The 15,045-nt window shown below is 41.3% G+C and overlaps 1 protein-coding gene across 1 annotated transcript in view; it reads right to left on the bottom strand.

The window, feature by feature from the left end:
• Positions 1 to 4,429: 4,429 nt before the first annotated feature.
• The window catches only part of LOC112126087 (5-hydroxytryptamine receptor 5B-like), an 11,595-nt gene continuing 979 nt past the window's right edge, over positions 4,430 to 15,045 (bottom strand). The window contains exon 2 of the mRNA XM_024224505.1: positions 4,430 to 5,193. Within this exon, the coding sequence (XP_024080273.1) occupies positions 4,861 to 5,193 (333 nt within the window). The 3' untranslated portion in view covers positions 4,430 to 4,860. The remainder of the gene's footprint in view (positions 5,194 to 15,045) is intronic.

Here is a 15,045-nt window from a genome sequence, read left to right on the forward strand (position 1 = left end):
GGCATTCACCCACGAAAGCTTATGCCCCAATACTTCTGTTAGTCTTAAAGGTGCCACAGGACCCTCTGTTGTTTTATTACTACATACATAGTGTGTGTCCTTTACTTATGTAAGGGAAATCCTCTTTGGACTGTCATGGCAAGATGGTGGACTAAACAGCAGCAGTATTGGATCCAGGGTTGAGGAAGATAATAGGGAAGTCAGACAATGTACAAAGGACAACGAAACTGATAAGAGGAGTGGTGAGAGTAAGGGAGGTAAATTATAGGCTTTAAAAGAGAAGATCTGGGGAGATGTGATCAGTCTATAAATACCTCAGAGGTTACAAAATAAATGAAGGAATGAAATATTTTTAGTCTCTGGAAACCGTAGGAAAAGGAGCAATGGTTTGAAGCTAAGGAAGGCAAAGTTTGATTAGACATTAAAGAAAAGATCTGAACCGAAAGATCAATTGAACAGTCAAGCAGACTCCCATGGGAAATGGAACCATTACTTCAAAACTCAAAATCAGATTACATAAGACTGTTGCAAGCTACAAGAAGCAGTTCTGCAAAATGCAAGTCTGAATTAGATCTTCCAAGTGGTTAACCCTGATGAGTAAAATCTGCCCCTAGGTGGAGGTAGATTATCTCATATCTGCTGAGCTCCTAGATCTTTTTCTGGTTATGTCAGAGGCAGGATGCTGGGCTAAATGGACCTTTGGACCAGTATACCTGTTCCCCTATGTTTGATTTTTTTGTACATCCAAAATGGATGATGGCAAGGGAAACGTATATAGAAATACAAATGAGAATTGTAATGAACACACTGAATGAGAATCAATTTCTACTTAGGAAATATTTTACAATCTAAACTTTGGGTCCACATTTTGTCATCAGGAAAAGTCAATTAAAAATTCCATTCTCAAAAGTACAAGCCCATAGGGGTGTGGGGGCTGGGTGAGAGAGAGAGAAATCTTAAACTAGCTGCTAGGGATTGTGGAGCCAATTTCTTAACACTTTGCCCCATCATTCATGCTGAAGATTAATTCAACAGTTTAAAAAATAAAAACCTGCCTCTGGATTGTGAAGTAAGACTTAAAAGATTTCTAGCAAATCTATTGTATACTAGTAGATTCCTCTAGGGGTTTAATTCACAATTCAGTAACTCTAATTAGTTTGGCCCACTAATATATGTGTTGCTGTAGGAGAACAGTTTGCCTGATTTGTCTTATAACAGGCTTATTCAAAGTGATACAAGCTACGAAAGTGAAATCTTGGAAGAGTGTTGCCATTTTCATAATGTAATGAAAATACTGTAATGATAAATAATAGCATGTGTAATAAGCAGGACATAACAAATTTTATATTTCCAAGATCAATGCTTTTATAATTTATATTCAGGTAGAGGAGAAAATCCCTGGAAATACTCATTTTTAGGAGGGGGTTTGTGAGACTTGACATTTTAGTAAAAGAGGTTCACAGGTTGTTAAAGTTTGGGAACCACTGCTTTAGAGTAGCTGTTTTAACCTTTTTAGATGTACATGCTGGGACCTGTGCTGCTAAACATTCGTTAATCCATCCTGGAGCTAAGGGTAACAACACAGTAGTAATTTATGTGAATTCTATGCAACACTTGAAGTGGAGGAGAGGAGAACCAATTGCATGCTTCATCATCGTCTTCTCCCTTTTCTTTCAATTGAAATAAAAATGCAAATTTGGGTAACTAATAACTGGAACAGATCACCAAGAGATGGGGTAAATTAGCCACCAGTTGGAATCTTTAAATTAAGACTAAAGGGTTCTCTAATGATACTCTAGTTCTACCATGTTATGGGCTCAGTGCCTGAATTACTGGGTGAAACTCTGTGGCCTGCATTCTGCAGGAAGTCAACTGAAGATGAGGGCTTTAAAAATCTATAAAACTGATGGTGAGAAGCAGGGCTATGTCATATATAACATATATGTTAACATAAGCCCCATATAACACATCCCCTTTGCTCTCAGCTCAGATTCTATTGGATGGCTGATTTAATAAATGAATTAAAAAGTCTTAACATCTGTTCTCCAAGTCTGGACATGTGCTGTTGTCCTTCTAAACACAGGCACATAACGCTAGTACCAGACTTTTTTTATAATAGAGCTTTTTTTTAAATGGTAGCACAGCACTAAGACAATTCCTCTATCGATAGTACATGATTCTGATCTCGCAACAGTACAAAGCAAAAAGAACTACACTGAGTTATACACCAATGTAAATCTGGTGCAAGTGAGAGCAGAAGCATCAAGTCCCTGCACCACCACAGACTTCCTGTGGGAGTCTGGGCAAATTGCTTAGGGCTAGATTTTTAAAAGGTATTTTAGCATCTAAAGATGGAGATAAGATTTTCAAAAGCACCTATTAGGCACCTATCTGCATCCTTGAGTGCCTAGATATCTTTTAAAATCTGCCCCTTAGTCCATCTGTGCCTCAATTGCCATCTGTAAAATGGGATTAATAATCCCTTTCTCTGACTTTGTCAATTTTATCTATATAGATTGCAAGCTCTTCTGGGCAGGGACTGTCTCTTCTGTATATGTACAGCACCCATCAAAATGGGGTCCCAGTCTCAGATAAGGTCCCTAGGCCACTACCATTATATAAAAACAACTCTGGATTTGTATAGTACAGTGCAGCCCTTTCAAGCCTCCCAATACTCCTGATATAATTATATCAGTTCAATAAGATGGTAAACTGAGGCACAGAAAAGTTAGGTGGCTGTCTCAGGTCATAAGAAAGTTGCTTTCAGAGCAAGGAATAGAACCTACATGACACGCTCCTGGCCCTTTGCTCTAACGCTTAAAAACTGTCTCCAATCCTTTCTTCCTTGTAGATACCAACTACAGCTCATGAGGAAAAGTTACTTGTTAGTAGATAATGGAGCCTAAAGATTGTCACCTTTAAATGAAGGAGGGACGGAAATACTCATGTGAACTATCACTTGTTAGGCTCTTTCTTTAAACAACATGCCTTGTGTAAATATTTGACTTTTAAATAGAGAATCCAGTAATTCCCTTTAGTAGGAGCTGTCAGAGTGCAAATGATCACAAAGAGAGAGAGTTTCATTATTGTTGTTGTTTTTAATTTACAAAATGTGTTGATCAGAAAACTATCAGTGCATGTACAATTAAAAAAACACATCAGTTACATGGCTCTGTGTAGTGGCACAACACCAACTGAAGATCTAGCTCCCTTTCCCCCCACTCTTGACAGAAAGCGGAATCTCAATTTCTTACCAAAAATTCCCACACTCTTTGGGGAGAAAATCTGTAAAAAAAAGAGAAACTTTCCGGTATGCCTTGAAAGTCAGCAGACTTAGAGCCGCAGTGTGGCCTGAAAATGTTCTATTAATAGCTCCTCGCATTTAAAGTGATGGGCCAGCAGACCATAACTAACCCAAGGCATCACAAGAGGAAAGGGAAGAATGTTGGTGGACTTATGCTCTTCAACTCCCACCCGTGGTCCTTGTGCATAATTCTTCTGCTTCTCTTCCCATCTACTTTAGATCTAAATATCAGCTAGAGCAGAAAGGCCACAAGAGACGTGTCTTCCTTTCTCTTCTAATGCTTAAAGTTAACTCCTAAGTGGTTATGGCAGTAAAGAGATTTTAAAAGTACTACAGAGAACAAGGAAAGCATTCGGCTGGAGGTTTGTTTATACTTGGATTCTAGTTAGCGTCCTGAGGTCTCTCCCTGGACCTGCCTAGTATGCTCTGAGTTTGGTGTTGCAAGCCAGAGCCGCTATCCCAGAACTTCATGAAACACCAGTCTTCCACTGAGGAGTGTGTGCTTCCGTCACGTTCAAGAGGGGCATATATAAGTCCCTCTGAAGTTCTGTGCTGGACTAGGGTGGAGTACAGTGGTATCCTAGCTGCCCATGGCCTGCATGGGGTTGAGATGACTACAATACCCCTATAACCACTCTGGCTGAACTCGCCCAGTGTTGAGCTGTGAGCTTGGGCAATGTTTCCTCTGACCTTCCCAAAGAGTGGTGTATAAAAGAGAGGACAAATCTCTAGTTCTGTACATTCCCTGAAAAGCAGAGCACCCCATTCCAGTTTTAATTCTATGAAAGTTAAGTCTTCGATGAGAATGATGCAGATTTACACCAATTGGGGATCTGGCCGTAAAACTCCACTCCTGTAACCTAAAGGGACATAATTGACCTTCAGTTTCAGTTAACTCAGGGTTCACCTTTAATTATAATTTATAGAAGTGGACGAATGCTTGCTAGCACGAGTGCTGTGCCCTTGGTTCACCTCAGGCTGCGTCCTTGCTCTAGTAGGGCTGCTTAACTTAGTCCAATTTATTTTATTCAAATATTACCAAAAATGATATCAAAGTGCATTTGTCTCCCCCCCCCCCCAAGACATTCCTAAAATTAAACTAGCAGCAGGGTCGTGCACCAATCACTCAGAGCTATTGCTTAAGTGGCAGAGTTTCCATTGATGCCTGTGCCCATTAAGAAGATTCTACTACCTGGCAGCAATAGTTGGCTGGATAGGGTTAGTCTGGGTAGATTGGATTAGTGTGATGCTAGATGTTTTTAATTAACTTCTTCCAGAATTTAGCACAAATCGATTCAAATCCTAGAGAAAGGAAACATTCACCCCTTCAGTCTTCTAGCATCGTCTTTCTTCAGTACAGCTCAGCGTACATGCATTTCAATGGGAGACCGTACAAGGTAAGTAGGTTTATGACCCAACAAACAGGTGTTCGGTGTAGTTCTCCACTGCTGCAAAATCTCTTAAGATAGGGGCTGCCCTTTACAATCAGACATTTCACAGGCACATATTTCCTCTGCTAAGTCAGTGTATTACATGGTAATGTAACCATCCCTCTTTTATCTCTGCCTTACAAAAAGGGTTTTGAAGGCATTGTTGTAATTTTTGTTAAATGCTGTATAAATAAGAGGATTAAAGAAAGAATTGGAGTAGCCAAGCCAGAGAAAGATGCTTTTCCAGACCGGTGGAATGTTGCAGGAACAGAGGGGGCTTATTAATTCTGTGATAAAGAAAGGTATCCAGCAAAGTACAAAAACTCCAATTAAAATGCCAACCATCAGAGCTGCTTTTTTCTCTTTCTGTTCCCTCCATGTTTCTCCATCTGTCTGGAAAGTGATAGTCGCGTGGCGAGCTGTAAACACCATCTGTGGTTCATGAGAAGCTTCTTTCACCTAAAAACAAAAGCAAACATGGATTCTTACCAAAACAGTTTGTTTGAGTCAAATTATTATTATTTCTTAAATGACAGCATAACATCTGTGCGCTTACAACAAATGTCCCAGGCACCAGTCCTTGCATGCTAAAAGAAAATGCCATGAAGTGCTAAAACTACTGGGCTTCTAATCATGTTGGAAAGGTAAGTGCTACAGAGGAGCACAGGTATACTGGTCTTTCCTCTCTTTTGATGCATAGTACTTTGGCACTTGTGCTGTGGATAGGTTGGCACCTAGAATTTGTTTGGTTTGTTATAAGAAAAGAAGATTGAAGTCGTTTAATAATAAATAAATAAATAAATAACAATGGCCCAAGAATTCTGGAAGCTGTTTTTTTTTTTCTGTTTCTTTTCATCAGTGTATTGATATGAGGGAGAGTGCTGTAACCATGGGTTACAAAGATACAGTAGACACTTGGATGTACTGTCACAAAACGGGACTCTCTCAGTGTAACACAGAGAAAAAGCCTGTCTTTGGAGTATCTCTGGAATGGATCCCTGCTGGATTTCATGCCATGAAGCTGCTGTGCATATCTGATGGGCCAATCAATGCTTTTGAGGTAGTTGCACAAGTGTTATTGTAACCCACTGGTGAGGGGGACCTATGGCTTCTACAACTAGGGCCACTCAAATCAGCCCAGCTACTCAGAGGCAGAGTGGAAGATAATACTGCCAATGATTATTGTGTCCCTCAGATCTGGGAGGGAGCCATCTTCTCTTGGTTATCCGTCAAGCAAGGGGAGGGACTTTCAGAGACTATGAGCCCCTTAGACTGCATTCTTGCCAGACCACCCAATGGTCAGCTGGGCACAGGTGGGAAAGGGGAGAAGACAATACTCCCCATTACAGCCAGTGGAAAAAAATTTCCATCAAACTTCTTTTTTGTTGGAAATTTGGGTTTTTGATTTTTACAAGAAAAATGTCTGCTTTCTGTGGAAAATTTCAATATTTCATCAAAAACCCAAATGCCTAAAAACTGGAGGGGGTTTGATTTTCAACACAAAATTGAAATATTTTTATTCAAGATGTCATTGTGGTGCCTCATCCGAATTGTTGTTAAAGTGCCTTATGCTTCAATTCTCCTCTATGGGCTCTCAGGTGGGACTACATTTCCCATTGTGCATCACGTCCAGGGACTCCTATCATGCACCCTCTCCCCACACCAAGAGGGGAGGAAATGGTGCGTCATGGGACAAGTAGTCTGGCCAGAGAGCCCAGCCCATAGAGGAGAATGGGAGCATAATGCACCCCAACTACAACTCCCATGAAGCACCACAATTTTGAATTAAAGCATTTCGGTTTTCAAAGTTGACTTCACCCAGGGGGAAAAGAACTATTTTCCAACCAGCTCTACTCCCAACCTCACAAACTATATCAATTTTCTTTAGTGGGAGACCCCAATTCAAGACCCCTTCAATCCATGCCCTCTACCCCTCAGCAGTTCCACAAGGTGTGTAGAAACTTCAGCGGTTCTAGAGCAGGTGAAAAAGAGAGACAAAAGAAACACCAAGAGCTGTTTGGAAGGGTGAGGAATGGTTTCACTTGCAGGGGGAATGCAGATTGGTTTGTGTGACAGTGAGAATTAATGTGTGCCTTACTATCATGCAGCATGGGCCCAGCTTTTAACCATAGAAAATACACCTCTGTGACTTTTCTGTCACAATTAAAGCGTCCGTATGTTTTCGGCTCTGCTAGGCAATACGATTGAGGACAGCACAATAAAACACACACAGTTTAGGGCCTGAGCCCCTAAAAAACTCCCATAGAAGTGAAAATTTAATAGGAGTTGTGAGGACTTGGCACCTCTCTCAGGAGATGGCCCCTCGTTCAGAAATTAGCTATGTGTTCTACATACATATTCCTCCTGTGTGTGTAAACTTTATAATAGCGATTGACCCTCTGTTTAATTTGAGGACAGTAGCAGCCAAGAGACTGAAATGTTGGCAAATGCTAAACTATCACTCATCAAGATGGATATCCCTATCTTCACCCAGAGACGTGAGACATGACTGCAGAATGTAAGAGCCAGGTGATTAGGGCTGCTGGGGAAGGAGTAGAGGAAAATGAAATGCATCACATTTGTTCCAAAAATGTAAATAGGATGGCACTCCTGTAGCAGGGGTCACATAATTTGCCTGCAGGAGGGCTAGCTCTGCATATCTTTAATCATGGTCTGCAAAAAGGGCTCAAAACACATGATGCGAATGCAAATTAGTGACAGACATTGGACAATTACTACTTCCGCATGCTTGTTAGGAAGAGATGGATGAGGGAATCTATTGCTTGTTTACTATACTTAAACTTTCCTTGTGAGGTAGAGCCAGAGATCAGCTGCCCATCAGTTCATGGCATTTTCTTTCCCAGACTACAGTTAAGGTTTCTGGAAGCTTTGTATGTGGAGTGTAGAAACTGTGGATAGGATGAGGCATGCAGAAACTCTGGCACTGATACTCCGCCGCCTTGTGTGGTCATTTACATTGCTTCGAGGAGGGATTTGAACCTCATGCTGCCACATCCCAGGGGTGTCCTAATAACTGGGCTACAGCGAGTTGCTCATGTTCTCTCTCTCTAGCCCAGTGAAAAAGTTATTTATACACACTGCAACAGCAGAGATGGAGACACACCAACCACAGAATACCCAATACCCTGACAGTGAGGGCACTCACCTAGGCTATGGGAGATCTGGGTTCAAGGCCGCACTCCAGATCAGTCGGAATAGGGATTTGCAAACGGGTCTCCCATGTTTCAGGAGATTGGCCTAACTGCTGTTGGATAGAATTGGGTAGGATGGACCCTCGCCCTCCCTGAGACATGACCGACCTAGTTTAGGTGCCTAAATCCAGGAGAGGGGTCACAGTGATGAATCCTGAGTAGAACTGGGGTCCTTACTACCTTTGAGGGGCAGCCCAAGGTTTGCCCCTCTCAGCTTGCTGGTTTCTGTGAATCCCTTTCTTAGGCACCTAACTCAGGGCTATGGATTTTGCTTTGCCTAAGCATAAGACACTGTAATGCCTACAGTCACCTTTGTGGGTCTAGCCTCAGGCAATCTTCAAGCTATCACTTGATCCCTGGCCTCACCGCATCAGCTGGGGCTATGCCCAATTTCTCTTAAAGGGGCCAGCCACTGCATGACAGGTGGCCTTTTACACCCACTTTGCACAGGCATACTTCATTACACAAGATGTAGGGCAAAAACGAATCAGGGCCTTGTGTGTATGCCAGAGGCAGAAGCCAGTTCACTGTCGTACGACTGGGGAGGAGGGCTGGAGTAATGCAGCAGAGATAAAGCATCGAGAGCAGCAGAAATATTTGTCAGCATAAATAAAAGAGGCCCGAGTACTAAGTAAGAACCAAGCGTTCACACTGAATTCCCTGGCTGTTTTGGTCTGTGTCACAAGTCACATTAAGGCTAGTAGATCAGTGGGTTTTTTCCAGGTTGGTTTGCTCAGTTTTAAGCACAGTTATTAGTTTCCATCATTTTTGATTACCTGCTAGAACATCCATCCAGTTCGAGACACAGCCACAGGCTGGGGCACTTTTTAAAATAGTTTGCCGTAATCAATTTCATTCCACAAATCAAGGTTTTAAATGTTTGTCTATATGGGCATAAATGCACTCTTCACACGAATCATCTCTTTCTCTGGGAAGCACACGGCTGGTGAAACACATCCAAAATTGATTATTTCCCTGCTTCCCCAAGATTCTGTGGAGGGAGAAAGGATGATGTCACCCACTGTTTAAATTTTGCCTACAGCACAACATACTTCAGATGCTTTGCTGCTAATGCAGTATGCATCTGGAGCCTGATCCAGATCCCATTGATTTAGGCTTAATTATTCTAATATTTCTTTGGATTTAAATAATTTATACTTCCCATGGCTACTGTTTGTGGTTCACCAATGAATTTTTTTGGGCGCCAATGCTGCTTTGGGGTCTCTGAGCACTGTTCTTCCAATATGAATATTAAATAACAAAAGTACAAATTGCAGCCTATTGCTTCTGCAAACAATGGCATTGTGTCTTATTCAGTGGCTGCGATGTGTCTGAAAGGTCCACGTTTCTGAGGAATGTTCTGTACTGTTGCATGAACTCCAGCAGACTGGAGATATTTAAATGTGATTTGCCCCAGTTTAGCTCAACAGCTTTTCAACAGATTCATCTTCAAATGAGCCTGAGGTGAGCAGAGAGGAATATATTGCTCCATAATGTCATCAAATCAACAAAAGGTTCTTTAAGAATCAGAGATCTCTCACATGCAATTTGCACTTATAGGCCTTCTATGAATATTTAACATTCTCTCAAAAAGAAAATTAAGGCCCTGATTCAGCAAAGTGCTTGAACATGGAAGTTAAGCCCGTGCTTTTCTCAACTGGGGCTTAACGGAGTTGCATGAAAAGTGGAAGATAACTTCCCACAATGATTTCCATCATTCTAACTCTTATCACCTTACATACTTGATACCTTCCAGCTGATTTCTAGCTGGCCTGGGGCATTTTCCTAGGCAGCTCCATTCTTACACTTGATACAACAAAATGTTGGCCCTGAACCTTGGCTGTGTTGAGGCTCCTCTATGCTACCTCATGAGCACAGAGGCTTTAAAGCCAAAGTAAATTGCCATAAGGTGATTATTGCAGTGTAAGGAGATCCTGGGTGGCACAGATGGCTGAAGGGAGAAGATCCAGACATGGAACATCGCCTCTGCAAACAGATCAGGGAGATGTTATATCTCCCACAGTTTCTGCAATGCCTGGGTGGGGGTGCAGGCCAAAACAATGTTTTAGCTCCTTTCAGCCCTAACAATTGTTATATTCCTTCTTAAGGGTCTGATCCAACTCCCATTGAAGTGATGTCAATGGAAAGTGGATCAAACCCTACATCCCGTTTGCAACCCCATCTCCAATTCTGGAGCGGATTCTGTGCCATCCCAGTTCCCAGAGCAGCTTCAGAGCTACCTTACACTAAAGGAATCCTCCCCCAGGTTTAAATTGCTGGGGACACTGGCAAAAAGTAGAATTAGTGGAGCCCAAAATGATTGCAGTCAATGGAACTACTTGCAAAAGGATTATTCAAGCTCAGAGTGGGGAGGAGAAGAGAGGGGAGAGGACCCAGAGCAGCTCCAAGAGGAAGACCCGCACCGCCCTGCCGGATTATGTCATACAGGGAGGCTGAACCAGCTACAAAGCGGAATATGCTGCATAACTCAGTAAAGTCGAGAGCTCTGAATGCAGGAATGCAAGGCCTGATCCAAAGCCCATTGATGTCAATGGAAAGACACTCATTAACCTTTTGAGCTTTGGATCAGTGTACAAAGATGTACGCTTTATATGTACATTATAAAAAATAGTATTAACAGAAGCTGGCCGAGATCCTGAAAGATAGTCACCCAACTCCCATTAAAATCAATAAAGTTAGACTCCTAAATGCCTTTGAAGATCTGGGCCCTTGTGTCTAGCTCTTCATACTTAACTTGAGGCCTGATCCTGCAACATTTTCTCATGCAAGTAACTAATCCTTATGGGCCAGATTCTGCCATTCTTGCTCACCCTGAGCAATACCTTACTTCACAAAGAGTCCCACTGATTTCAATGGCACTCTTAATAGTATCTGGCTCTGAGAGTAATCTCATTTATTTCAACAGGCCTCTTCCCAAAGATAAGGTATTGCTCACTGTGAAAAAGCGTGCGTCGGACTGTGGCTCTGTGTGACAAGAACCATAAGACTAATCATGTAAATAAAGGACCAGTCATATGAGTAAGGGTTAGAGAATCAAGTCTTTGGTTGTTATAAAAGAAATTATATCTAAAAGGACCAGCATAATTTCAGGGTCTGATTCTGCAGTCCTTGCACAGGCAAAACTCCCATTGGTTTCAGTGGGAAATAAGAAATAAGTGTCTGTGTGTTTAAAAAAAGAAAAAGAAAACCTTGAATTTTTGCATATTCTTCATTACATAACAGAAGGGTCTCAGACATTTCATTTTCCTTCCTCTTAAAAACCCACAAAACCATTTAATAGTGTTTTTTAAAACTCCTTGGTTCGGATTTTAGTCAAAATTCTGCTCACAATTACACTGGATTAACTACATTCAGATCAGATGAGTTATTCTGGATTTACACCATTGTAACTAAGCATAGGAATTGGCCCTAGATATGCCACGTCTCAGCCTGGAGACAATTATCCTTATCCTATATATAATTATATGCACACTGACAGTTTGTAAAGCACCTTGGGGTCTGGTTCTGGTGGCTGAAAGACACTATACAGAAGGAAGGTATAATTATAATAATTCTTCCATCTGGAGCATCAGTTTCTTCAGGCAATTTTGATGGCATTTAACTCCTGTGGCTTCAAATCTGTTCCTCCTTAATCTCAGTTGCTAGAAAAATGCCAACTAGGCTACCAGGGTTTCAAGGTGTGGGTTGCACCCGTGGCAGGCAGTTCTAATCCAGTGTCACAATATGTAATCCTCCTGGCACAACATGGCACGCTCTCCCCACAGGCATCACTATCACTACTCATCTTCAGTTTGAGAAGCACTACCCGCCTTTGACGTCTATTGCTGATAGCATTTCTAGTGTTAGTCATTAGAACTGCTGCATTACAGCACTGAATGTTAGAAATGCTGGGGGACAGAGTGGCCAGGGGTGTACAGAAGGAGTTAATGAGTGAGGCTGGATGTCGCAGGGTGGGGGTAAGAGGAGACTGGGAAGGGGAAGAAGAACATGAAATGAGGGATAGAAGTGAAAAGAGAAATGGAGAAAAGACAGAAAACAGGAGCGTTAGTGGACGCAAGAAAAGGGAGACAGAGTCAAGACATGCTTCAACCACAAAACTACCATCAATTGGACCTGGACATGGAAAGAGCAAGAAGGAATAGCTGGATCACCTGACTAAAGGGGGGGAAAGAGACACGCCCCTTATTCCAGAAATGCTGATCCCTATTTTCTTGTGTTCCACTTTGACAAATTCTCTGCTATATCCCAATTTTATGCAAACTTAAAAAAAAAAAATCTAGGCATTTCAGCTCTTCCTGTGGAACGACAGTGATGTTTTGGGAAGAAGGCTCAGATCTACATTCCCTTTGTTTTTCCCTAAACTCTCCACAATCTGGTATTTTTCCAGTGGTATTTTGGACTTGATCCTGCTCCTACTGAAGCCAATGGAAAAACTCCCATTGACTTCAGTGTGACCAGGACCAAGCTTTTTATGAGTGCATCACGATCTCTTACATCAGGAATAAACTATGCAAAAAAAAAAAAAAAAAAAAAAAACCAAAACCCCCATGATTTTTCTTCCTTCTTCCTGAGCAGTCTTCTTTGCCTACCAAGTCTCTAGAGCAGTAAGTGCTCAGAGCATTGCCTCAGGCGTTTAGCTCTTCCACCAGGTGGTAAAGATTTCCCTGGGGATTAGGATGGTGCTTTTTAAACCCGCAAATGAAGCTTAATTTTTTTCAGCCACAGTGTAAAGTCCTCACTATCTACCATACTATCACGGATTCAACGTATATTTAAAAACAAACAAACAAAAAAAAACCCCCAGGAATTAATTTTGTTTAAATTACTGAAAAAGATGAGAGAGTTGCAGAATCTTAGTAGTATTGTCTCAATTAAATTAGTTTTCCAAAACAATAGCCCATAAAATTTTCTACTGCATGAGTGTCTGTGGGAGAGCAAATGCATTGTACGTATTCAGTTTGGTTTTTGTCTTTGGGAAGGTTGTAGATAAATCCCAAGCAACGTATTTGTCATATTTGTAATTAGAGAAGTAAACTTGGCAGGAAATCTGGTGCAAAAGGGTGGGAGGGGAGGAATGCATTTCCAAAGGCTTGAGGCACTCATCTTTTCTAACACATTTTCTGACTTAGTGCAGGCGATAGCTCTGGAATGATTGTTTCGTCTATAAGCCAATTTAAACCATATGCATCTCTTTATTTTAAGACATAAGGTCCCAGTCCTGTGAGGTGCCAAGTGCCTCTTACAAGCTGCTGATGCCGTCACTATGCACTAGAGTGAATGCAAACCTTCACACGTGTCCATTGTAACATGATATGTACCACTGACTTCAATCTGAAGTTGAAGTCAATGCAACTATTTCTAGGACAGGCCAGAAAACAATTCCATTCCACCAAACATTCAAGGTTTTGAAATTTGTTTTTGTTTTGATGCCGAATGAAAACGAGACATTTCAAAAATTTTCACAAGAGAACTACCAACCCACCCACCCCAGAATAGCCAGTAGCCCTGTGATTAGAGTACTCACCTGGGATAGGGTGGATTCAGGACGGTCTCCCACATCCCAGCTGAGTGCCCTAACCACCAGCTTACTGGCTGTTCCGGGTAGGCTGCTCTCTCCCCACTGGGACCCAAGAAATCTTCAAAAGAAATTTCCATCAAAAGATTTTGGTTTTGACAAATGGAAAAAAGTTTTGTTTAAGTCTTTCCACTGCTCTACTGCTTGTATATGAGTGAGGTTTGACAGGGCCAGGGCCAGGGCCAGGGCCAGGCCCAGTGGAGGAGACAGTGCTGAGCATCTCACCATACTTATTTTGTAACATTCAGTCAGTCTGCATTTGGTTAGATCAACTTTTAAAAAAAAATATATATATATTGTGAAAATACTTGGTCAGGAAGGGGGAAAACAAACCATCAGGAATTATTCTGTAGTTTCTGAACAGAGTAGGGAGGAGGACTTGTGTGTACCAGGAAACTGAGTGATTGTAGAAAGAGAGGAAAGTAGATATGAACATAGATGAATTAATTTAGAACTCAGTCCACTTCCCTTTGTCTCTGTCATGTTGAGTAGTACCTCACTGCACAGGCAGCCCCACTGAAATTATTTGGACTTATTGGTGCAGTATGGTATTACTGTGAGTAAGGGGACAGAACTGGGCTCTTAGAGGCCCATGTTTTAATGGACCTCAAGGCTCCTAATCCTGCAAACTCTTCCTCGGGAGAATAGTTCTTACTTACATGAGTAGTATTGAAATCAATACTAACCAAGTAGGTGTTTTCAGGACCAGGATCAACGTTTGGGATAACTTAAAGGAGAGAATATGAACTTTTTAAACAGCTAGCAGTAATTACATGATAAATGGATCATTTACTAGTATTGTGGAATAAGTATTATATTCCCATTTTTCTCTTTTGTGTTCTGCTTGATTCCATAATTTTAAGTATATACTTTTTAAAAATAAAATAAAATGAAAGGAGTGAACAAATTATGTATGTGGACAGTGAGAGACATACAACAGAGTGTGTACAGATTAAACACATACCCTAACAGCACATACTGTACAGCTCTATTTCTATCTTTATCTGAACAATTTTCTTGAAAGAGAAACCCAGGAACACTGGATTCATATTTAGGACTTTTTAAATGGATCATGCATGATATTGCAATTATTATCTAATCTACATATATATTACTTTCATTTCACACACACACACACATATACACATACATTTAAGAACACTGAAACAAAAGCAAATGAGAAAAATGGGAATAACTTTTATCCCTTAATAGTGGTAAATGGTCCATTGCTGGTCGATTATTAGCCACTGTTTAAAAGATTACCATCTTCACTTTAGGATCTGTTTATATTTATATACACTCTAAGTCTAAGAGAAACACATGTGCGTGACTATATTATTCCTCTATACTTGGGCATGAAGGCAGAATTCAGTTAAAGGGTGTTGCATTTCAGATCAGAAGCACAAGGGGAATGGAAGAGGAGTTTGTTTAGATAGATAGATGACTTTAGTTTAGATAGTCATTGCAGACTGCCAGTCCAGCTGTGCTTCCCTGCCCCCCTCC

The sequence above is a fragment of the Terrapene carolina genome, unplaced genomic scaffold (assembly GCF_002925995.2).
Source record: "Terrapene carolina triunguis isolate 2854851 unplaced genomic scaffold, T_m_triunguis-2.0 Scaffold62, whole genome shotgun sequence".
NCBI classification, from domain to species: Eukaryota; Metazoa; Chordata; order Testudines; family Emydidae; genus Terrapene; species Terrapene triunguis.